Source organism: Salmo trutta, chromosome 33, assembly GCF_901001165.1.
Source record: "Salmo trutta chromosome 33, fSalTru1.1, whole genome shotgun sequence".
In the NCBI taxonomy this organism is placed as follows: Eukaryota; Metazoa; Chordata; class Actinopteri; order Salmoniformes; family Salmonidae; genus Salmo; species Salmo trutta.
The window spans coordinates 40015031-40040030 of NC_042989.1; the positions used below are offsets into that span (position 1 = coordinate 40015031).

Below are 25000 nucleotides of genomic sequence, written 5' to 3' on the forward strand. Positions count from 1 at the left end.
CCCCCCCCCCCCCTTAGCACACAGCTCTCTGGATCTCTCCCACTACTCATAATGGTTTTCTGGAGCAGTAGTTTTTGCCAATATAAATTCTATTGCTTTTTATTGTTTTTATTTGGCGAGTCAAACTAATAAATTCTGGATATGTTTTAAATCAAATCACATTTTATTGGTCCATACACATATTCAGCAGATGTTATTGGTCCATACACATATTCAGCAGATGTTATTGGCCACATACACATATTTAGCAGATGTTATTGGTCCATACACATATTCAGCAGATGTTATTGGTCCATACACATATTTAGCAGATGTTATTGGTCACATACACATATTCATCAGATGTTATTGGTCCATACACATATTTAGCAGATGTTATTGCGGCTGTAGTGAAATGCTTGTGTTCCTAGCTCCAACAATTCAGTAGTATCTAACAATTCACAACAATAGACACAAATCTAAAAGTAAAAGAATGGAATTAAGAAATATATAAATATTAGGACCAGCAATATCAGAGAGGCATTGATTAGAATACAGACGAAAATAATACAGTATATACCTATGAAATTAGTAAAGCAGTATGTAAACATTATTAAAGTGACCAGTGATTCCATGTCTATGTATATAGAGCAGCAGCCTCTAAGGTGCAGGGTTGAGTAACCGGGTGGTAGCCGGCTAGTGATGGCTGTTTAACAGTCTGATGGCCTTGAGATAGAAGTTGTTTTTCAGTCTCTCGGTCCCAGCTTTGATGCACCTGTACTGACCTCGCCTTCTGGATGATAGCGGGGTGAACAGACAGTGGCTCGGGTGGTTGATGTCCTTGATGATCTTGTTGGCCTTCCTGTGACATCGGGTGCTGTAGGTGTCTTGGAGGGCAGGTAGTTTGCCCCGGGTGATGCGTTGGGCAGACCGCACCACCCTCTGGAGAGCCCTGCGGTTGCGAGCGGTGCAGTTGCCATACCAGTCGGTGATACAGCCCGACAGGATGCTCTTGATTGTGCATCTGTATAAGTTTGTGAGGGTCTTAGGGGCCAAGCCACATTTCTTCTGCCTCCTGAGGTTGAAGAGGGCTCTGTTACGCCTTCTTCACCACATTGTCTGTGTGGGGGGACCATTTCAGATTGTCGGGGATGTGTACACCATGGAACTTGAACCTTTCTCCACTACGGTCCTGTTGTGGATGGGGACGGGCTGAAGTCCACGATCAGCTCCTTTGTTTTGTTGATGTTGAGGGAGAGGTTGTTTTCCTGGCACCACTCCGGCAGGACCCTCACCTCCTCCCTGTAGGCCGTCTCATCATTGTTGGGAATCAGGCCTACAACTGTTGTGTCGTCTGCAAACTTGATGATTGTGTTGTAGGCGTGCATGGCCACGCAGTCGTGGGGGAACAGGGAGTACAGGATGGGGCTGAGAACGCACCATTGTGGGGCCTCTGTGTTGAGGATCAGCGAAGTGGAGGTGTTGTTCCCTACCTTCACCACCTGGGGGCGGCCCATCAGGAAGTCCAGGACCCAGTTGCACACGGCGGGGTTCAGACCCAGAGCCCCGAGCTTGATGATGAGCTTGGAGGGTACTATGGTGTTGAAGGCTGAGCTATAGTCAATGAACATCATTCTTACATATGTATTCCTCTTGTACAGATGGAATAGGGCAGTGTGCAGTGCGATGGCATCTTCTGTGGATCTATTGGGGCGGTAATCAAATTGAAGTGGGTCTAGGGTGTCAGGTAAGGTAGAGGTGATATGATCCTCAAAGTACTTCATGAGGACAGGGGCGATAGTCATTTAGTTCAGTTGCCTTTGCTTTCTTGGGGCGCATGAGTGGCACAGTGGTCTAAGTCACTGCATCTCAGTGCTAGAGGCATCACTACAGACACCCTTGGTTCGAATCCAGGCTGTATCACAACCGGCTGTGATTGGGAGTCCCGTAGGGCGGCGCACAATTGGCCCAGAGTCGTCCGGGTTTGGCCGGTGTAGGGCGTCATTGTAAAGTTAAAGGTTAAATAAATAAAAAAACAATGGTGGACATCTTGAAGCAAGTGGGGACAACAGACTGGGATAGGGAGAGATTGAATATGTCCGTAAACAGCCAGCTGGTCTGCGCATGCTCTGAGGATGCGGCTAGGGATGCCGTCTGCCTTGTGAGGGTTAACACGTTACAATGTCTTATTCACGTCGGCCACGAAGAACGAGAGCCCACAGTCCTTGGGAGCGGACCGCGTTGGTGGCACTGTGTTATCCTCAAAGCGGGCGAAGGTGTTTAGCTTGTCCGGGAGCAAGTTGTCGGTGTCCGCGATATGGCTGGTTTTTAGCAGCGTTTACAGCCTCGAGTCTTCTTGGGTATGACGCTACAAGCTTGGCACACCTGTATTTAGGAAGTGTCTCCACTTTCTTCTCTGCAGATCCTCTCAAGCTCTGGCAGGTTGGATGGGGAGCATCGCTGCACAGCTATTTTCAGGTCTCTCCAGAGATGTTTGATCGGGTTCAAGTCCGTGCTCTGGCTGGGCCACTCAAGGACATTCAGAGACTTGTCCCGAAGCCACCCCTGTGTTGTCTTGGCTGGGTGTTTGGGGTTGTTGTCCTGTTGGAAGGTGAACCTTTATCCTAGTCTGAGGTTCTAAGCGCTCTGGAGCAGGTTTTCATCAAGGATCTCTCTGTACTTTGCTTTTTGAGAATCTTGTTTCTCATGGTCTGAGAGTCCTTTAGGTACCTTTTGGCAAACTCTAAGTGGGCTGTCATGTGCCTTTTACTGAGGAGTGGCTTCCATCTGGCCACTCTACCATAAAGGCCTGATTGGTGGAGTGCTGCAGAGATGGTTGTCCTTCTGGAAGGTTCTCCCATCTCCACAGTGGACCTCTGGAGCTCTGTCATTAGTGACCATTGGGTTCTTGGTCACATCCCTGACCAAGGCCCTTTTCCCCCGATTGCTCAGTTTGGCCGGGCGGCCAGCTCTAGGAAGTCTTGGTGGTTCCAAACGTCTTCCATTTAAGAATGATGTAGGCCACGGTGTTCTTGGGGACCTTCAATGCTGCAGACATTTTTTGGTACCCTTCCCCAGATCTGTGCCTTGACACAATCCTGTCTCAGAGCTCTACAGACAATTCCTTTGACCTCATGGCTTGGTTTTTGCTCTGACATGCACTGTCAACTGTGGGACCTTATATAGACAGGCGTGTGCCTTTCCAAATCATGTCCAATCAATTGAATTTACCACAGGTGGACTCCAATTCAGTTGTACAAATATCTCAAGGATGATCAATGGAAACGGGATTCACCTGAGCTCAATTTTGAGTCTCATAGCAAATGCTTATGTATATAAGGTATTTCAGTTTTTTGTTTTTTAATAAATATGCAAAAAAAATTTAAAAACCTGTTTTTGCTTTGTCATTGTGGGGTATTACGTGTACAGTTGAAGTCGGAAGTTTACATACACTTAGGTTGGAATAATTAAAACTAATTTTTCAACCACTCCACAAATTTCTTGTTAACAAACTATAGTTTTGGCATGTCGGTTAGGACATCTACTTTGTGCATGACACAAGTAATTTTTCCAACAATTGTTAACAGACAAATTATTTCACTTATAATTCACTGTATCACAATTCCAGTGGGTCAGAGGTTTACATACACTAAGTTGACTGTGCCTTTAAACAGCTTGGAAAATTCCAGAAAATGATGTCATGGCTTTAGAAGCTACTGATAGGCTAATTGACATCATTCGAGTCAATTGGAGGTGTACCTGTGGATGTATTTCAAGTCCTACCTTCAAACTCAGTGCCACTTTGCTTGACATCATGGGAAAATCAAAATAAATCAGCCAAGACCTCAGAAAGAAATTGTAGACCTCCACAAGTCTGGTTCATCCTTGCGAGCAATTTCCAAACGCCTGAAGGTACCACGTTCATCTGTACAAACAATAGTATGCAAGTATTAACACCATGGGACCACGGAGCCATCATACCGCTCAGGAAGGAGACGAGTTCTGTCTCCTAGAGATGAACGTACTTTGGTGCAAAAGGTGCAAATCAATCCCAGAACAACAGCAAAGGACCTTGTGAAGATGCTGGAGGAAACAGGTACAAAAGTATCTATATCCACAGTAAAACGAGTCCTATATCGACATAACCTGAGAGGCCGCTCAGCAAGGAAGAAGCCACTGCTCCAAAACCACCATAAAAAAACCCAGACTACGGTTTGCAACACATGGGGACAAAGATCGTACTTTTGGGAGAAATGTCCTCTGGTCTGATTAAACAAAAATAGAACTGTTTGGCCATAATGACCATCGTTATGTTTGGAGGAAAAAGGGGGAGGCTTGCAAGCCGAAGAATACCATCCCAACTGTGAAGCACGGGGGTGGCAGCATCATGTTGTGGGGGTGCTTTGCTGCAGGAGGGACTGGTGCACTTCACAAAATAGATGGCCTCATGAGGCAGGAGAATTATGTGGATATATTGAAGCAATATCTCAAGACATCAGTCAGGAAGTTAAAGCTTGGTCGGAAATGAGTCTTCCAAATGGACAATGACCCCAAGGATACTTTCAAAGTTGTGGCAAAATGGCTTAAGGACAACAAAGTCAAGGTATTGGAGTGGCCATCACAAAGCCCTGACCTCAATCCTATAGAAAATGTGTGGGCAGAACTGAAAAAGTGTGTGCGAGCAAGGAGGCCTACAAACCTGACTCAGTTACACCAGCTCTGTCGGGAGGAATGGGCCAAAATTCACCCAACTTATTGTGGGAAGCTTGTGGAAGGCTACCTGAAACGTTTGCCCCAAGTTAAACATTTTAAAGGCAATGCTACCAAATACTAATTGAGTGTATGTAAACTTCTGACCCACTGGGAATGTGATGAAAGAAATAAAAGCTGAAATAAATCATTCTCTCTACTATTATTCTGACATTTCACATTCTTAAAATAAAGTGGAGATCCTAACTGACCTAAGACAGGGAATTTTTACTAGGATTAAATGTCAGGAATTGTGAAAAACTGAGTTGAAATGTATTTTTGCTAAGGTGTATGTAAACTTCCGACTTCAACTGTACATTGATGAGGGGGAAAAAATAATTGAATCAATTTTAGAATAAGGCTGTAACGTAACAAAATGTGGGAAAAGTAAAGGGGTCTGAATACTTTCCGAATACACTGTATTCACCAGTTGATTTAAAACCTGTTTCATTAACCCTTTGTCATGGTTGGTGCCTTGACGGATTTGTCCAAAATCATGTGACATAAAACATTACTTTTCTGTCCTTGCATTTATGGCAGTGTAAGTTGTCCTTATATCATAGATTAATCAGTTAAATAAGACACGGAACTGGAACCCTGTATGAATCCTGGGTCTAGCTGTAGGACAGTTTGTTTTGTATAGAGCTCTCAGAAATGCAGTGTACTACATGCGTAACATTTAGTGTACTAAATACGTAACATTTTGTGTACTATATACGTAACATTTAGTGTACTACATGCGTAACATTTAGTGTACTATATACGTAACATTTAGTGTACTATATACGTAACATTTAGTGTACTATATACGAAACATTTAGTGTACTATATATGTAACATTTAGTGTACTATATACGTAACATTTAGTGTACTAAATACGTAACATTTAGTGTACTATATACTTAACATTTGTACTATATATGTAACATTTAGTGTACTATATACGTAACATTGATGCTGTCATTAACGTGGTTCATTGATGCTGTCATTAACGTGGTTCATTGATGCTGATACATTAACGTGGTTCATTGATGCTGATACATTAACGTGGTTCATTGATGCTGATACATTAACGTGGTTCATTGATGCTGTCATTAACGTGGTTCATTGATACTGATACATTAACGTGGTTCACTGATGCTGTCATTAACGTGGTTCATTGATGCTGTCATTAACGTGGTTCATTGATGCTGTCATTAACGTGGTTCATTGATGCTGATACATTAACGTGGTTCATTGATGCTGTCATTAACGTGGTTCATTGATGCTGTCATTAACGTGGTTCATTGATGCTGTCATTAACGTGGTTCATTGATGCTGATACATTAACGTGGTTCATTGATGCTGTCATTAACGTGGTTCATTGATGCTGTCATTAACTGGGTGATTTAAATATTGACTGGCTTTCATCAAGCTGCCCACTAAAGAAAAACCTTCAAACTATAACCAGTTCCTGCAAGATGAATCAGTCAACCTACCAGGATAGTTACAAACAGCACAGGAATTAAATCAACATGTATTAATCACATTTTTTACTAATGCTGCAGATGTGCTTGTAAGCAGTATCCAGATTAATCGGATGAAGTGATCACAATATAGTAGCCATATCTAGAAAAACCAAAGTTCCAAAGGCTGGGCCTAATATAGTGTATAAGAGGTCATACAAGAAGTTTTGTTGTGATTCATATGTTGATGATGTAAATAATATTTGTTGGTCCGTGGTGTGTAATGAGGAGCAAACAGACGCTGCACTTGACACATTTATGAAATTGCTTATCCCAGTTACTAATAAGCATGAACCCATTAAGAAAATGACTGTTAAAACTGTTAAATCCCCGTGGATTGATGAGGAATTAAAAAAGATATATGGTTGAGAGGGACGAGGCAAAAGGAAATGGAAAATAAGTCTGGCTGCACAACCGAATGGCAAAACGTACCGCAAACGGAGAAATCATGTGACTAAACTGAATAAAAAGAAGAAACTACACTATGAAACAAAGATAAAAGACACAAAAAATGATTAATGACAATTTGGGGAAAGAAGGGAAACTCAGCTCCATCATTCATTGAATCGGATGGCTCATTCATCACAAAACCCACTGATATTACCAACTACTTTAATGATTTCTTCACTGGCAAGATTAGCAAATTTAGGCATGACATGCCAGCAACAAACGCTGACACTACACATCCAAGTAAGACAGACCAAATGATGAAAGACAAGCGTTGTAAGTGAGTGTGGAAGAGGTGAAAACATTATTGTTGTCAATCAACAATGACAAGCCACCGGGGTCTGACAAATTGGATGGGAAATTACTGAGGATAATAGCGGACGATATTGCCATTCCTATTGGCCATTATCTTCAATTTAAGCCTGCTAGAAAGTGTGTGCCCTCTGGCCTGGAGGGAAGCAAAAGCCATCCCGCTACCTACGAGTAGTAAAGCCCCCTTTACTGACTCAAATAGTCGACCAATCAGCCTGTTACCCACCCTTAGAAGAGTTTGGTAAAATATGGTGTTAGACCAGATACAATGCTGTTTTACTGTAAACAATAGTGTTTAATATGATATTTGAATGACTACCTCATCTCTATACCCCACACATTCGATAATCTGTAAGGTCCCTCAGTCGAGCAGTGAATTTCGAACACAGATTCAACCACAAAGACCAGGGAGGTTTTCCAATGCCTCGCAAAGAAGGGCAACTATTGGTAGATGGGTACATTTTTAAAAGCAGACATTGAATATCCCTTTGAGAATGGTGAAGTTATTAATTACGCTTTGGATGGTGTATCAATACACCCAGTCACTACAAAGATACAGGAATCCTTCCTAACTCAGTTGCCGTGGAGGAAGGAAACTTCTCTGGGATTTCACCATAAGGCCAATGGTGACTTCAACAACATTGTAGTTACTCCACCATACTAACCTAATTGACTGAGTGAAAAGAAGGAAGTCTGTACAGAATCCAAATATTCCAAAACATTCATTGTTGAGGCCAATGGTGACTTTTTAAAACAGCTACAGAGATTAATTGCTGTCCAATACAACACATTATTGAGTACCACTCCTATATTTTCAAGCATAGTGGTGGCTGCATCATGTTATGAGTATGCTTGTAATCGTTAAGGACTGTGGAGTTTTTCAGGATAAAAAAGAAATTGAATGGAGCTAAGTAAAAGCATAGCACATGGTTGAATAATTACATTTACATTTACATTTTAGTCATTTAGCAGACGCTCTTATCCAGAGCGACTTACAGTAGTGAATGCATACATTTCATTTCATGCATTTTTTTTTTTTTTTTGTACTGGGCCCCCATGGGAATCGAACCCACAACCCTGGCGTTGCACACGCCATGCTGGCGTTGCAAACACCATGCTCTACCAACTGAGCCACAGGGAAGACCAAAAACAACATAGTGGTGATGTTGACGTGGGGTCTGTGGCATAAAACTGCTAGCCTATTCTTATTTATATTTATAAACTGGTAATGTTGACTTGAAGGAAAACGCTTGGGGCGGTAACCCGAAAGGTTACGGGTTCAAATACCGGAGCCGACAAAGCGTAAAAAAAAGACAATCTGTAACTGTGCCCTTGAGCAAGGCACTTAACCCTAATTGCTTCAGGGGCGCTGTACAATGGCGACCCTGGCCATGACCCCACTCCCTGCGGGTGTCTCAGGGGGATATGCAAGAAACATTTTCATTACGCACTTGTGTGTAACAGGACAAATATAAACAATCCCCAAATTATTATTATTATTATTATTACATGGCAGGCAGCTGTTTAGGCTACAACCTAAAACCAGGTACCATGCCCTCAGTGTTACAGCCTACAACCAGGCACCATGCCCTCAGTGTTACAACCAGGCACCATGCCCTCAGTGTTACAACCTACAACCAGGCACCATGCCCTCAGTGTTACAACCTACAACCAGGCACCATGTCCTCAGTGTTACAACCAGGCACCATGCCCTCAGTGTTACAACCAGGCACCATGCCCTCAGTGTTACAGCCTACAACCAGGCACCATGTCCTCAGTGTTACAGCCTACAACCAGGCACCATGCCCTCAGTGTTACAACCAGGCACCATGCCCTCTGTGTTACAACCAGGCACCATGCCCTCAGTGTTACAACCTACAACCAGGCACCATGTCCTCAGTGTTACAACCAGGCACTATGTCCTCAGTGTTACAACCTACAACCAGGCACCATGTCCTCAGTGTTACAACCAGGCACCATGCCCTCAGTGTTACAACCTACAACCAGGCACCATGCCCTCAGTGTTACAGCCTACAACCAGGCACCATGCCCTCAGTGTTACAGCCTACAACCAGTCACCATGCCCTCAGTGTTACAGCCTAAAACCAGGCACCATGCCCTCAGTGTTACAACCTACAACCAGGCACCATGCCCTCAGTGTTACAACCTACAACCAGGCACCATGTCCTCAGTGTTACAACCAGGCACCATGCCCTCAGTGTTACAGCCTACAACCAGGCACCATGTCCTCGGTGTTACAGCCTACAACCAGGCACCATGCCCTCAGTGTTACAGCCTACAACCAGGCACCATGTCCTCGGTGTTACAGCCTACAACCAGGCACCATGTCCTCAGTGTTACAGCCTACAACCAGGCACCATGTCCTCAGTGTTACAGCCTACAACCAGGCACCATGTCCTCGGTGTTACAGCCTACAACCAGGCACCATGCCCTCAGTGTTACAGCCTACAACCAGGCACCATGCCCTCAGTGTTACAGCCTACAACCAGGCACCATGTCCTCAGTGTTTCAGCCTACAACCAGGCACCATGCCCTCAGTGTTACAGCCTACAACCAGGCACCATGTCCTCAGTGTTACAACCAGGCACCATGTCCTCAGTGTTACAACCTACAACCAGGCACCATGCCCTCAGTGTTACAACCTACAACCAGGCACCATGTCCTCAGTGTTTCAGCCTACAACCAGGCACCATGCCCTCAGTGTTTCAGCCTACAACCAGGCACCATGCCCTCAGTGTTACAGCCTACAACCAGGCACCATGCCCTCAGTGTTACAACCAGGCACCATGCCCTCAGTGTTACAGCCTACAACCAGGCACCATGCCCTCAGTGTTACAACCAGGCACCATTTCCTCAGTGTTACAACCAGGCACCATGCCCTCAGTGTTACAACCAGGCACCATGCCCTCAGTGTTACAACCAGGCACCATGTCCTCAGTGTTACAGCCTACAACCAGGCACCATGCCCTCAGTGTTACAACCTAAAACCAGGCACCATGCCCTCAGTGTTACAACCTACAACCAGGCACCATGCCCTCAGTGTTACAACCTATAACCAGGCACCATGTCCTCAGTGTTACAACCAGGCACCATGCCCTCAGTGTTACAACCTACAACCAGGCACCATGTCCTCAGTGTTACAACCAGGCACCATGCCCTCAGTGTTACAACCTACAACCAGGCAGCATGTCCTCAGTGTTACAGCCTGTTAATAACATGTTACATGCCTCCAAACCTGGCTAACACTTAACTCTCAAAGTGCGCTCCTTGTACTCCATTTCATTGCGAAACACGACAAGAGTGGCAAGGATTGGAATGATGACGCATACAGACTGTATTTCTCTTAACCTGGTAATTTGGGGAAAGTTACTGGAATTTTTCCACCCTAGCAGCCAGGTTTTTTCCCCAAGCAGCTAACTTCTCGTATTGGAACGAAGATGTAGTGAAAAGCTAAACGGAACAGTTCTCACATAGAAGGAATAATAATGTATTGTTTATTTTCCCAGGAAAAGTGAGTCCAAACACAGTTGAGGGCCTTATTAAATCCCCCTCCAGTTATAACAATTCAGCTCTCGTAAAGAGGACTGCCTGCCGCCCACTTCCCCTTTATCCCCTTTTAGTGTGTGTCCCAAATGGCATCATATTCACTATATAGTGCACTATTTTTTTTATTTTTTTTAACAAAAGCCCTATTGTGGAATAGGGTGCCATTTGGGACAAAAAGGTATTAGTCAGCTCAGTCTGAGATGTTGGCAGCTTACCCTCTTCTCCTTCTCTAGCCACAACTAGACAGAGGAAGTGAAAGAGGATTTAGTCTTTACCTCAGACACCCTTAGTTAGCATCAAACAACACTAACAAGTCCAGCTTTTTGAACAAGATCTGTGTACTTTAGCCAATTTCTTTTTTTCTCTCTCAGAAAGATCAGTCTGGCATCTCTTCTCTAGCATATCTTTAGACAACTCAGTTTCTTTTTTTTTTTAATCGATCAAAATATTTGTTTTTCCATTTAAGAGCTGTGGCTTTTGGATGGAAATTGGAGAGTTAGCCTATCACAGTGAATTCATGCAATAAGTCGGATTCAAAAATGTTCACGAGTCAGAGTCTTGTTAAGTAGAGAGTTGAGATAACACTGGACTACTTAGCCTTTTCCATGAAATGATCACTATCAGAAGACTTGTGGGTTGGGATGACATCCTCTGATTCATGTCTTCTGGGTTATTGGTGTAAACACAGTTGATGACGGCATGATGGGTTACACAGGTTTACAGGGTTTGACTGTCAATCATCCCCTTACCCAACATGATAACTTTCCATTATTTAGACAGCTTTCACCATTACTTACAGACTAATAGACTTGATGAAGGTTTGGGTTTCTATGTTTATGGGCGGTTTACAAGGATGTGTTTTGACTGTGAGGTTTACAAGGATGTGTTTTGACTGTGAGGCTTACAAGGATGTGTTTTGACAGTGATGTTTACAAGGATGTGTTTTGACAGTGAGGTTTACAGGGATGTGTTTTGACTGTGAGGTTTACAGGGATGTGTTTTGACTGTGAGGTTTACAGGGATGTGTTTTGACTGTGAGGTTTACAGGGATGTGTTTTGACAGTGAGGTTTACAGGGATGTGTTTTGACTGTGAGGTTTACAGGGATGTGTTTTGACAGTGAGGTTTACAGGGATTTGTTTTGACAGTGAGGTTTACAGGGATGTGTTTTGACAGTGAGGTTTACAGGGATGTGTTTTGACAGTGAGGTTTACAGGGATTTGTTTTGACTGTGAGGCTTACAAGGATGTGTTTTGACTGTGAGGTTTACAAGGATGTGTTTTGACTGTGAGGCTTACAGGGATGTGTTTTGACTGAGGCTTACAGGGATTTGTTTTGACTGTGAGGCTTACAGGGATGTGTTTTGACTGTGAGGCTTACATGGATGTGTTTTTACTGAGGTTTACAAGGATGTGTTTTGACTGAGGTTTACAAGGATGTGTTTTGACTGTGAGGTTTACAAGGATGTGTTTTGACTGTGAGGTTTACAAGGATGTGTTTTGACTGTGAGGTTTACAAGGATGTGTTTTGACTGTGACGTTTACAGGGATGTGTTTTGACTGTGAGGCTTACAGGGATGTGTTTTGACTGTGAGGCTTACAAGGATGTGTTTTGACTGTGAGGTTTACAAAGATGTGTTTTGACTGTGAATTATCTGTTTACTCAAACATTGTAATATTATAAAGGTAGTTCTAGCAGTGTTGTTCTTTAAGTGTCTGCCTGTCTGTCTGCCTGCCTGCCTGCCTGCCTGCCTGCCTGCCTGCCTGCCGGTCTGCCTGCCGGTCTGTCTGCCTGTCTTTTGTGGGGTTCTGTGTGTGCATTAGACCAGTTGTAATTCTTCTCTTATCTTCTATGTGCAGGTTGTGCAGTCTGACTCTGAAGAGGCTGGTGGTCCTGAGGGAGTTGGATAAGGAGCTCATCTCTGTGGTCATCGCGGTCAAGATCCAGGTATGACCATCACGTTCCCCTTCAGAAACACCTCACATGGCTGGAGGGACGACAGGAACACACCCGAATGCGATATCTACACATACTGTACACACAATCTAAATGATGCATTCACACACAGCTTACACATACAGCGCATTCAGAAAGTATTCAGACCCCTTGACTTTTCCCATATTTTGTTATGTTTTATAGCCTTATTCTAAAATGGATTAAATCGTTTTTTTCTCCGCATCAATCTATACACAATACCCTATAATGACAAAGCAAAAACAGGTTTTTGGAAATGTTTTCAAAAAAGTAAATAAACAGAAATATGACATTTACATAAGTATTCAGACCCTTTACTCAGTACTTTGTTGAAGCACCTTTGGCAGCGATTACAGCCTTGAGTTTTCTTGGGTATGACGCTACAAGCTTGGCACACCTGTATTTGGGGAGTTTCTCCCTTTCTTCTCTGCAGATCCTCTCAAGCTCTGGCAGGTTGGATGGGGAGCGTCCCTGCACAGCTATTTTCAGGTCTCTCCAGAGAGGTTTGATCTCTTGTCCCGAAGCCACTCATGCGTTGTCTTGGCTGTGTGCTTAGGGTCGTTGGAATGTGAACCTTCACCCCAATCTGAGGTTCTGAGCGCTTTGGAGCAGGTTTTTATCAAGGATCTCTCTGTACTTTGTTCCTTTCATCTTTCCTTCGATCCTGACTAGTCTCCCAGTCCCTGCCGCTGAAAAACAGCCCCCCACAGCATGATGCTGCCACCACCATGCTTCACCGTAGGGATGATGCCAGGTTTCCTCCAGATGTGACGCTTGGCATTCAGGCCAAAGAGTTCAATCTTGGTTTCATCAGACCAGAGAATCTTCTTTCTCATGGTCTGAGAGTCCTTAAGGTGCCTTTTGGCAAACTCCAAGCAGACTGTCATGTGCCTTTTACTGAGGAGTGGCTTCCATCTGGCCACTCTACCATAAAGGCCTGATTGGTAGAGTGCTGCAGAGATGGTTGTTCTTCTGGAAGGTTCTCCCATCTCCACAGAGGGAACTCTGGAGCTCTGTCCGAGTGACCATGGGGTTCTTGGTCACCTCCCTGAGCAAGGCCCTTCTCCCCCGATTGCTCAGTTTGACTGGGCGGCCAGCTCTAGGAAGAGTCTTGGTGGTTCCAAACTTCTTCCATTTAAGAATGATCGAGGCCACTGTTCTTGGGGACCTTCAATGCTGCAGCCATTTTTTGGTACCCTTCCCCAGATCTGTACCTCGACACAATCCTGTCTCTGAGCTCTACGGACAATTCCTTCGCCCTTGGTTTTTGGTCTGACATTCACTGTCAACTGTGGGACCTTATATAGACAGGTGTGTGCCTTTCTGAATTCATCACAAGTGGACTTCAATCAAGTTGTAGAAACATCTCAAGGATGATCAATGGAAACAGGATTCACCTGAGCTCAATTTGGAGTCTCATAGCAAAGGGTCTGAATACTTATGTCAATAAGGTATTTCTGTTTTTTTTTTTATATATACATTTGCAAACATTTCTACAAACCTGTTTGTCGCTTTGTCATTATGAGGTATTGTGATGTCATTATGAGGTATTGTGATGTCATTATGAGGTATTGTGATGTCATTATGAGGTATTGTGATGTCATTATGAGGTGTTGATTGATGAGGAAATCATTTTATTTAATCCATTTTAGACTAAGGCTGTAACGTAACAAAATGTGGAAAAAGTCCAGGGGTTCTGAATACTTTCTGAGGGCCCTGTACTGTATATCCTGTATGTACACTGCATACATGTCACACACATCCTCTCAGACAAATGCTATTCAACCTGGCTGATGTTTTTTCCCCGTGCATCATCCCCCCCCCCCCGCTTCCTCTGCTGGTACCTGCTGGTTGAATATTAGAGCTTTGTAGAGCATTGCATAATTGCATCCCGAGATAATACCACTCAGATTTGTTTTTAACATGACTTAAAACCGTAATCCTATGCAACATTAAGCTATTAAAAACAGTTGTGTAGCAGTGAGGTTTGTGCAGTAGGCTATAGGCCCAATACATGATCTCCGCATATTGTCTTTGCTTGAATTGCTCTGCCAGTGCATTGTTGTTTGGAACCATTTAAAAAAAGAAAAAAAAAAGATATATAAACATTTGAGGTAGGCTGTATTTTATTGTATGATCACACCGGTAAGTAGATCAGTTGTTGTATTACTGCAGGCACCGCTGAGTGAGCATTAACATTCAAATATTTTACTGGGCTGTTGGGGCATCTGATGGTCAGTCTCATCAGTGCTCCTCAACATCCCTCCGCTGACCAAAAAAGGACCCCGTCTTCCAGCTGATGGGCGAAACATGGACAAATTCATGTTTGTTACTCTTATGAAAAGAGAAAGTGAAATATTTAGCGATATTAAAGAAGGGCCAAGCCGCTAATAACAAGGCAAGCCTATAGGATACACCTTCCTACTCATTTAGTACAGCTGAGTGGGAAATAGGAAGAACACACATTTTAATGGTTTATAAAAGTGTTGAATATAAAGTAGTGACAGTGTTGAGTGAGAATTTTAACATAAACTCACTCAAAAAAACAGCAGCTCTTTGCTGTATTCGTTGACAGTCTCTCTGTAGTCGTGGTTTTAAACGTTTTGAAATCTCACCGTATCAACTTTCCTGTATCTTTCTTCCCCACCTGTTACGTTACTGCAGACATGATCATCTGAGCCATCCGATTGGCCGGGGGTAGGCCTTATAGTGCACTTGATTTTGCTGTCAGGGACCGCCGCGAAGGAAGGGTTTTGTGCCTTCAGACACATGAAATGGGTCAAAATGGGAACACTTAGCCTACTCGGCTTGCAGAGCAGACCGTCAACAGCGTGAGACCAATAACAAAACAATAGGAATGCAATGCTTTATCGTAGTTTTTTAGTTTTTTAACAGAAATGTTTGGTGACTATGAATTGCCTTGGAGATCGATCGCGATCGATCAGTTGGTGACTGACCACTGTTGTAGAGCATTGAATTATTTTGTAAAGCATTGCTTCATTTATTTTGTAAAGCATTGCTTATTGCCGTCATGGTATCGCGGTCAAAATCATATCACACTGACTTCTAAATCAATGCTCTACGAAGAACCACGTGGTTGTTTACACCTGCTTTAGTTGAATACACAGATCGCAAGTCACTGTGGATAACGGCGTCTGCTAAACAAAATAATTTTTAATCGGTCCTTCTAAGATTTTGCGATTTCTGCCATCGAAACATCACAATTTTCCCGCGTTTTATGCGAGGGCTTGTAAATTTGTCTAATGACTGCATAAAATCCTGGTGGGACTGGATAATGGAAATGAGTACTGGTCTGATGTGATTCCTTTCCCAAGGGTTCCAAGAGGATCCTGAGGTCCCATGAGATAGTGCTGCCCCCTACTGGCTCAGTGGAGACTGACCTGGCTCTCACCTTCTCACTGCAGGTAAACACTAGACAGACTGACCTGGCTCTCACCTTCTCACTGCAGGTAAACACTAGACAGACAGACTGACCTGGCTCTCACCTTCTCACTGCAGGTAAACACTAGACAGACAGACTGACCTGGCTCTCACCTTCTCACTGCAGGTAAACACTAGACAGACTGACCTGGCTCTCACCTTCTCACTGCAGGTAAACACTAGACAGACTGGCCTGGCTCTCACCTTCTCACTGCAGGAAAACACTAGACAGACTGACCTGGCTCTCACCTTCTCACTGCTGGTAAACACTAGACAGACAGACTGACCTGGCTCTCACCTTCTCACTGCAGGTAAACACTAGACAGACAGACTGACCTGGCTCTCACCTTCTCACTGCAGGTAAACACTAGACAGACTGACCTGGCTCTCACCTTCTCACTGCAGGTAAACACTAGACAGACAGACTGACCTGGCTCTCACCTTCTCACTGCTGGTAAACACTAGACAGACAGACTGACCTGGCTCTTACCTTCTCACTGCAGGTAAACACTAGACAGACTGACCTGGTTCTCAGCTTCTCACTGCAGGTAAACACTAGACAGACTGACCTGGCTCTCACCTTCTCACTGCAGGTAAACACTAGACAGACAGACTGACCTGGCTCTCACCTTCTCACTGCAGGTAAACACTAGACAGACAGACTGACCTGGCTCTCACCTTCTCACTGCAGGTAAACACTAGACAGACTGACCTGGCTCTCACCTTCTCACTGCAGGTAAACACTAGACAGACTGACCTGGCTCTCACCTTCTCACTGCAGGAAAACACTAGACAGACAGACTGACCTGGCTCTCACCTTCTCACTGCAGGAAAACACTAGACAGACAGACCTGGTTCTCACCTTCTCACTGCTGGTAAACACTAGACAGACTGACCTGGTTCTCACCTTCTCACTGCTGGTAAACACTAGACAGACAGACTGACCTGGCTCTCACCTTCTCACTGCAGGTAAACACTAGACAGACAGACTGACCTGGCTCTCACCTTCTCACTGCAGGTAAACACTAGACAGACAGACTGACCTGGCTCTCACCTTCTCACTGCAGGTAAACACTAGACAAACTGACCTGGTTCTCAGCTTCTCACTGCAGGTAAACACTAGACAGACTGACCTGGCTCTCACCTTCTCACTGCTGGTAAACACTAGACAGACTGACCTGGCTCTCACCTTCTCACTGCTGGTAAACACTAGACAGACTGACCTGGCTCTCACCTTCTCACTGCAGGTAAACACTAGACAGACTGGCCTGGCTCTCACCTTCTCACTGCAGGAAAACACTAGACAGACTGACCTGGCACTCACCTTCTCACTGCTGGTAAACACTAGACAGACAGACTGACCTGGCTCTCACCTTCTCACTGCAGGTAAACACTAGACAGACAGACTGACCTGGCTCTCACCTTCTCACTGCTGGTAAACACTAGACAGACTGACCTGGCTCTTACCTTCTCACTGCTGGTAAACACTAGACAGACAGACTGACCTGGCTCTCACCTTCTCACTGCTGGTAAACACTAGACAGACAGACTGACCTGGCTCTCACCTTCTCACTGCTGGTAAACACTAGACAGACAGACTGACCTGGCTCTCACCTTCTCACTGCAGGTAAACACTAGACAGACAGACTGACCTGGCTCTCACCTTCTCACTGCAGGTAAACACTAGACAGACAGACTGACCTGGCTCTCACCTTCTCACTGCAGGTAAACACTAGACAGACTGACCTGGTTCTCAGCTTCTCACTGCAGGTAAACACTAGACAGACTGACCTGGCTCTCACCTTCTCACTGCTGGTAAACACTAGACAGACTGACCTGGCTCTCACCTTCTCACTGCTGGTAAACACTAGACAGACTGACCTGGCTCTCACCTTCTCACTGCAGGTAAACACTAGACAGACAGACTGACCTGGCTCTCACCTTCTCACTGCAGGTAAACACTAGACAGACAGACTGACCTGGCTCTCACCTTCTCACTGCAGGTAAACACTAGACAGACTGACCTGGCTCTCACCTTCTCACTGCAGGTAAACACTAGACAGACTGGCCTGGCTCTCACCTTCTCACTGCAGGAAAACACTAGACAGACTGACCTGGCTCTCACCTTCTCACTGCTGGTAAACACTAGACAGACAGACTGACCTGGCTCTCACCTTCTCACTGCAGGTAAACACTAGACAGACAGACTGACCTGGCTCTCACCTTCTCACTGCAGGTAAACACTAGACAGACTGACCTGGCTCTCACCTTCTCACTGCAGGTAAACACTAGACAGACAGACTGACCTGGCTCTCACCTTCTCACTGCTGGTAAACACTAGACAGACAGACTGACCTGGCTCTTACCTTCTCACTGCAGGTAAACACTAGACAGACTGACCTGGTTCTCAGCTTCTCACTGCAGGTAAACACTAGACAGACTGACCTGGCTCTCACCTTCTCACTGCTGGTAAACACTAGACAGACTGACCTGGCTCTCACCTTCTCACTGCAGGTAAACACTAGACAGACTGACCTGGCTCTCACCTTCTCACTGCAGGTAAACACTAGACAGACAGACTGACCTGGCTCTCACCTTCTCACTGCTGGTAAACACTAGACAGACAGACTGACCTGGCTCTCACCTTCTCACTGCAGGTAAACACTAGACAGACAGACTGACCTGGCTCTCACCTTCTCACTGCAGGTAAACACTAGACAGACAGACTGACCTGGCTCTCACCTTCTCACTGCAGGTAAACACTAGACAGACTGACCTGGCTCTCACCTTCTCACTGCAGGTAAACACTAGACAGACTGGCCTGGCTCTCACCTTCTCACTGCAGGAAAACACTAGACAGACTGACCTGGCTCTCACCTTCTCACTGCAGGAAAACACTAGACAGACAGACTGACCTGACTCTCACCTTCTCACTGCAGGAAAACACTAGACAGACAGACCTGGTTCTCACCTTCTCACTGCTGGTAAACACTAGACAGACTGACCTGTTTCTCAACCTTCTCACTGCTGGTAAACACTAGACAGACTGACCTGGCTCTCACCTTCTCACTGCTGGTAAACACTAGACAGACAGACTGACCTGGCTCTCACCTTCTCACTGCAGGTAAACACTAGACAGACAGACTGACCTGGCTCTCACCTTCTCACTGCTGGTAAACACAAGACAGACAGACTGACCTGGCTCTCACCTTCTCACTGCAGGTAAACACTAGACAAACAGACTGACCTGGCTCTCACCTTCTCACTGCTGGTAAACACTAGACAGACTGACCTGGCTCTCACCTTCTCACTGCTGGTAAACACTAGACAGACAGACTGACCTGGCTCTCACCTTCTCACTGCAGGTAAACACTAGACAGACAGACTGGCCTGGCTCTTACCTTCTCACTGCAGGTAAACACTAGACAGACTGACCTGGCTCTCACCTTCTCACTGCAGGTAAACACTAGACAGGCTGACCTGGCTCTTACCTTCTCACTGCAGGTAAACACTAGGTACACAGACTGACCTGGCTCTCACCTTCTCACTGCAGGTAAACACTAGACAGACAGACTGACCTGGCTCTCACCTTCTCACTGCAGGTAAACACTAGACAGACAGACTGACCTGGCTCTCACCTTCTCACTGCAGGTAAACACTAGACAGACAGACTGACCTGGCTCTCACCTTCTCACTGCAGGTAAACACTAGGCAGACAGACTGACCTGGCTCTCACCTTCTCACTGCAGGTAAACACTAGACTGACTGACCTGGCTCTCACCTTCTCACTGCAGGTAAACACTAGACAGACAGACTGACCTGGCTCTCACCTTCTCACTGCAGGTAAACACTAGACAGACTGACCTGGCTCTCACCTTCTCACTGCAGGTAAACACTAGACAGACAGACTGACCTGGCTCTCACCTTCTCACTGCAGGTAAACACTAGACAGACAGACTGACCTGGCTCTCACCTTCTCACTGCAGGTAAACACTAGACAGACAGACTGACCTGGCTCTCACCTTCTCACTGCAGGTAAACACTAGACAGACTGACCTGGCTCTCACCTTCTCACTGCTGGTAAACACTAGACTGACAGACTGACCTGGCTCTCACCTTCTCACTGCATGTAAACACTAGACAGACAGACTGACCTGGCTCTCACCTTCTCACTGCAGGTAAACACTAGACAGACAGACTGACCTGGCTCTCACCTTCTCACTGCAGGTAAACACTAGACAGACAGACTGACCTGGCTCTTACCTTCTCACTGCAGGTAAACACTAGACAGACTGGCCTGGCTCTCACCTTCTCACTGCAGGTAAACACTAGACAGACTGACCTGGCTCTCACCTTCTCACTGCAGGTAAACACTAGACAGACTGACCTGGCTCTCACCTTCTCACTGCAGGTAAACACTAGACAGACAGACTGACCTGGCTCTCACCTTCTCACTGCAGGTAAACACTAGACAGACAGACTGACCTGGCTCTCACCTTCTCACTGCAGGTAAACACTAGACAGACAGACTGACCTGGCTCTCACCTTCTCACTGCAGGTAAACACTAGACAGACAGACTGACCTGGCTCTTACCTTCTCACTGCAGGTAAACACTAGACAGACTGGCCTGGCTCTCACCTTCTCACTGCAGGTAAACACTAGACAGACTGACCTGGCTCTCACCTTCTCACTGCAGGTAAACACTAGACAGACTGACCTGGCTCTCACCTTCTCACTGCAGGTAAACACTAGACAGACAGACTGACCTGGCTCTCACCTTCTCACTGCAGGTAAACACTAGACAGACAGACTGACCTGGCTCTCACCTTCTCACTGCAGGTAAACACTAGACAGACAGACTGACCTGGCTCTCACCTTCTCACTGCTGGTAAACACTAGACAGACTGACCTGGCTCTCACCTTCTCACTGCAGGTAAACACTAGACAGACTGACCTGGCTCTCACCTTCTCACTGCAGGTAAACACTAGACAGACAGACTGACCTGGCTCTCACCTTCTCACTGCAGGTAAACACTAGACAGACTGACCTGGCTCTCACCTTCTCACTGCTGGTAAACACTAGACAGACTGACCTGGCTCTCACCTTCTCACTGCTGGTAAACACTAGACAGACAGACTGACCTGGCTCTCACCTTCTCACTGCTGGTAAACGCTCTAGATAAACTTGTCTGTTGGCTTTTCTGCATATACAGTACCAGTCAAAAGTTTGGACACACCTACTCATTCAAGGGTTTTTCCTTATTTTTACTACTTTCTACATTGTAGAATAATAGTGAAGACATCAAAACTATAAAATATATAATCATGTAGTTTCCAAACAAGTGTTAAACAAATCAAAAATGTTTTCATATTTTAGATTCTTCAAAGTAGCCACCCTTTACCTTGATGACAGCTTTGCAAACTCGTGGCATTCTCTCAACCAGCTTCACGAGGTAGTCACCTGGAATGCATTTCAATTAACAGGCGTGCCTTGTTAAAAGTTAATTTGTGGAATTTCTTTCCTTCTTAATGCGTTTGAGCCAATCAGTTGTGTTGTGACAAGGTAGGGGTAGTATACAGAAGATTGCCCTATTTGGTAAAAGACCAAGTCCATATTATGGCAAGAACAGCTCAAATATGCAAAGAGAAACGACAGTCCATCATTACTTTAAGACATGAAGGTCAGTCAATCATGAAAATTTCAAGAACTTTGAAAGTTTCTTCAAGTGCAGTCGCAAAACCATCAAGTGCTATGATGAAACTGTCTCTCATGAGGACCGCCACAGGAAAGGAGGACCCAGAGTTACCTCTGCTGCAGAGGATAAGTTCATCAGAGTTAACTGCACCTCAGATTGCAGACCAATTAAATGCTTCACGGAGTTCAAGTAAAAGACACATCTCAACATCAACTGTTCAAGAGAAACCACTTCTAAAGGACACCAATAATAAGAAGAGACTTGCTTGAGCCAAGAAACACGAGCAATGGACATTAGACTGGTGGAAATCTGTCCTTTTGGTCCAAATTTTAGATTTCTGGTTCCGTGTCTTTGTGAGACGCAGAGTAGGTGAACGGATGATCTCCGCATATGTGGTTCCCACCGTGAAGCATGGAGGAGGAGGTGTGTTGGTGCTTTGCTGGTGACACTGTCTATGATTTATTTAGAATTCAAGGCACCCTTAACCAGCATGGCTACCACAGCATTCTGCAGCAATACGCCATCCCATCTGGTTTGCGCTTAGTGGGACTATCATTTGTTTTTCAACAGGACAATGACCCAATACACCTCCAGGCTGTGTAAGGGCTATTTGACCAAGAAGGAGAGTGATGGAGTGCTGCATCAGATGACCTGGCCTCCACAATCACCCGACCTCAACCCAATTGAGATGGTTTAGGATGAGTTGGACCGCAGAGTGAAGGAAAAGCAGCCAACAAGTGCTCAGCATATGTGGGAACTCCTTCCAGACTGTTGGAAAAGTATTCCTCATGAAGCTGGTTGAGAGAATGCCAAGAGTGTGCAAAGCTCTCAAGGCAAAGGGTGGCTACTTTGAAGAATCTCAATTCTAAAAAGAAAATGTATTTGTTTAACACCTTTTTTTTGTTGGTTCCTACATGTGTCCATATGTGTTTTTTGATAGTTTTGATGTCTTCACTATTATTCTACAGTGTATAAAATAGTAAAAATAAAGAAAAACCCTTGAATGAGTAGGTGTGTCTGGTACTGTAGGTCAGAGTCAGCTTGGGTTTGAATCCAGCCCACTGCCCTTTGACTCATCCTCATCCTATTTTCCCTGTAATGCGAACACTGTTCTATACTTTTATAGAAAATACCTGGCTAATTCTTCTCTCTATTTTGTTTTGTTTTTCATCCATCCTCAGTACCCTCACTTCCTGAAGAGAGAGGGTAACAAGCTGCAGATCCTGCTGCAGAGGAGGAAGAGATACAAGAACAGGACTATCCTGGGATACAAGACCCTGGCTGTAGGAACCATCGACATGGCTGAGGTAAAAACACAATGAGACAGGACCCTGGCTGAGGTAAAAACACAATGAGACAAGACCCTGGCTGAGGTAAAAACACAATGAGACAAGACCCTGGCTGAGGTAGGAACACAATGAGACAGGACCCTGGCTGAGGTAGGAACACAATGAGACAAGACCCTGGCTGAGGTAGGAACACAATGAGACAGGACCCTGGCTGAGGTAGGAACACAATGAGACAGGACCCTGGCTGAGGTAGGAACACAATGAGACAAGACCCTGGCTGAGGTAGGAACACAATGAGACAGGACCCTGGCTGAGGTAGGAACACAATGAGACAAGACCCTGGCTGAGGTAGGAACACAATGAGACAAGACCCTGGCTGAGGTAGGAACACAATGAGACAGGACCCTGGCTGAGGTAGGAACACAATGAGACAAGACCCTGGCTGAGTTAAAAACACAATGAGACAAGACCCTGGCTGAGGTAAAAACACAATGAGACAAGACCCTGGCTGAGGTAAAAACACAATGAGACAAGACCCTGGCTGAGGTAGGAACACAATGAGACAAGACCCTGGCTGAGGTAGGAACACAATGAGACAGGACCCTGGCTGAGGTAGGAACACAATGAGACAGGACCCTGGCTGTAGGAACCATCGATATGGCTGAGGTAAAAACACAATGAGACAAGACCCTGGCTGAGGTAGGAACACAATGAGACAAGACCCTGGCTGAGTTAAAAACACAATGAGACAAGACCCTGGCTGAGGTAGGAACACAATGAGACAGGACCCTGGCTGAGGTAGGAACACAATGAGACAAGACCCTGGCTGAGGTAGGAACACAATGAGACAAGACCCTGGCTGAGGTAGGAACACAATGAGACAAGACCCTGGCTGAGGTAAAAACACAATGAGACAAGACCCTGGCTGAGGTAGGAACACAATGAGACAAGACCCTGGCTGAGGTAGGAACACAATGAGACAGGACCCTGGCTGAGGTAGGAACACAATGAGACAGGACCCTGGCTGTAGGAACCATCGATATGGCTGAGGTAAAAACACAATGAGACAAGACCTTGGCTGAGGTAGGAACACAATGAGACAGGACCCTGGCTGAGGTAGGAACACAATGAGACAAGACCCTGGCTGAGGTAGGAACACAATGAGACAAGACCCTGGCTGAGGTAGGAACACAATGAGACAAGACCCTGGCTGAGGTAGGAACACAATGAGACAGGACCCTGGCTGAGGTAGGAACACAATGAGACAAGACCCTGGCTGAGGTAGGAACACAATGAGACAGGACCCTGGCTGAGGTAGGAACACAATGAGACAGGACCCTGGCTGAGGTAGGAACACAATGAGACAAGACCCTGGCTGAGGTAGGAACACAATGAGACAAGACCCTGGCTGAGGTAGGAACCATCGACATGGCTGAGGTAGGAACACAATGAGACAGGACCCTGGCTGAGGTAGGAACACAATGAGACAGGACCTTGGCAGAGGTAAGAACACAATGAGACAAGACCCTGGCTGAGGTAGGAATCATCGACATGGCTGAGGTAGGAACACAATGAGACAGGACCCTGGCTGAGGTAGGAACACAATGAGACAGGACCCTGGCTGAGGTAGGAACACAATGAGACAAGACCCTGGCTGAGGTAGGAACACAATGAGACAGGACCCTGGCTGAGGTAGGAACACAATGAGACAGGACCCTGGCTGAGGTAGGAACACAATGAGACAAGACCCTGGCTGAGGTAGGAACACAATGAGACAGGACCCTGGCTGAGGTAGGAACACAATGAGACAAGACCCTGGCTGAGTTAAAAACACAATGAGACAAGACCCTGGCTGAGGTAAAAACACAATGAGACAAGACCCTGGCTGAGGTAAAAACACAATGAGACAAGACCCTGGCTGAGGTAAAAACACAATGAGACAAGACCCTGGCTGAGGTAGGAACACAATGAGACAAGACCCTGGCTGAGGTAGGAACACAATGAGACAGGACCCTGGCTGAGGTAGGAACACAATGAGGCA

At 45.5% G+C, this 25000-nt stretch overlaps 1 protein-coding gene and 1 long non-coding RNA gene across 7 annotated transcripts in view; both read left to right on the forward strand.

Moving 5' to 3' along the window:
• The window catches only part of pacs2 (phosphofurin acidic cluster sorting protein 2), a 114940-nt gene that overhangs the window by 43505 nt on the left and 46435 nt on the right, over positions 1 to 25000 (forward strand). For all 6 annotated transcript variants that reach the window (XM_029730927.1, XM_029730929.1, XM_029730926.1 and 3 more), the window contains 3 exons: positions 12418 to 12505; positions 15868 to 15957; positions 22852 to 22977. In XM_029730927.1, coding sequence (XP_029586787.1) covers positions 12418 to 12505; positions 15868 to 15957; positions 22852 to 22977 — 304 coding nt within the window. The remainder of the gene's footprint in view (positions 1 to 12417; positions 12506 to 15867; positions 15958 to 22851; positions 22978 to 25000) is intronic.
• Positions 23857 to 24696, forward strand: LOC115172998 (uncharacterized). Its single transcript, XR_003871529.1, has 2 exons — positions 23857 to 24372; positions 24586 to 24696. It is a non-coding gene; the product is annotated as an uncharacterized LOC115172998 (long non-coding RNA).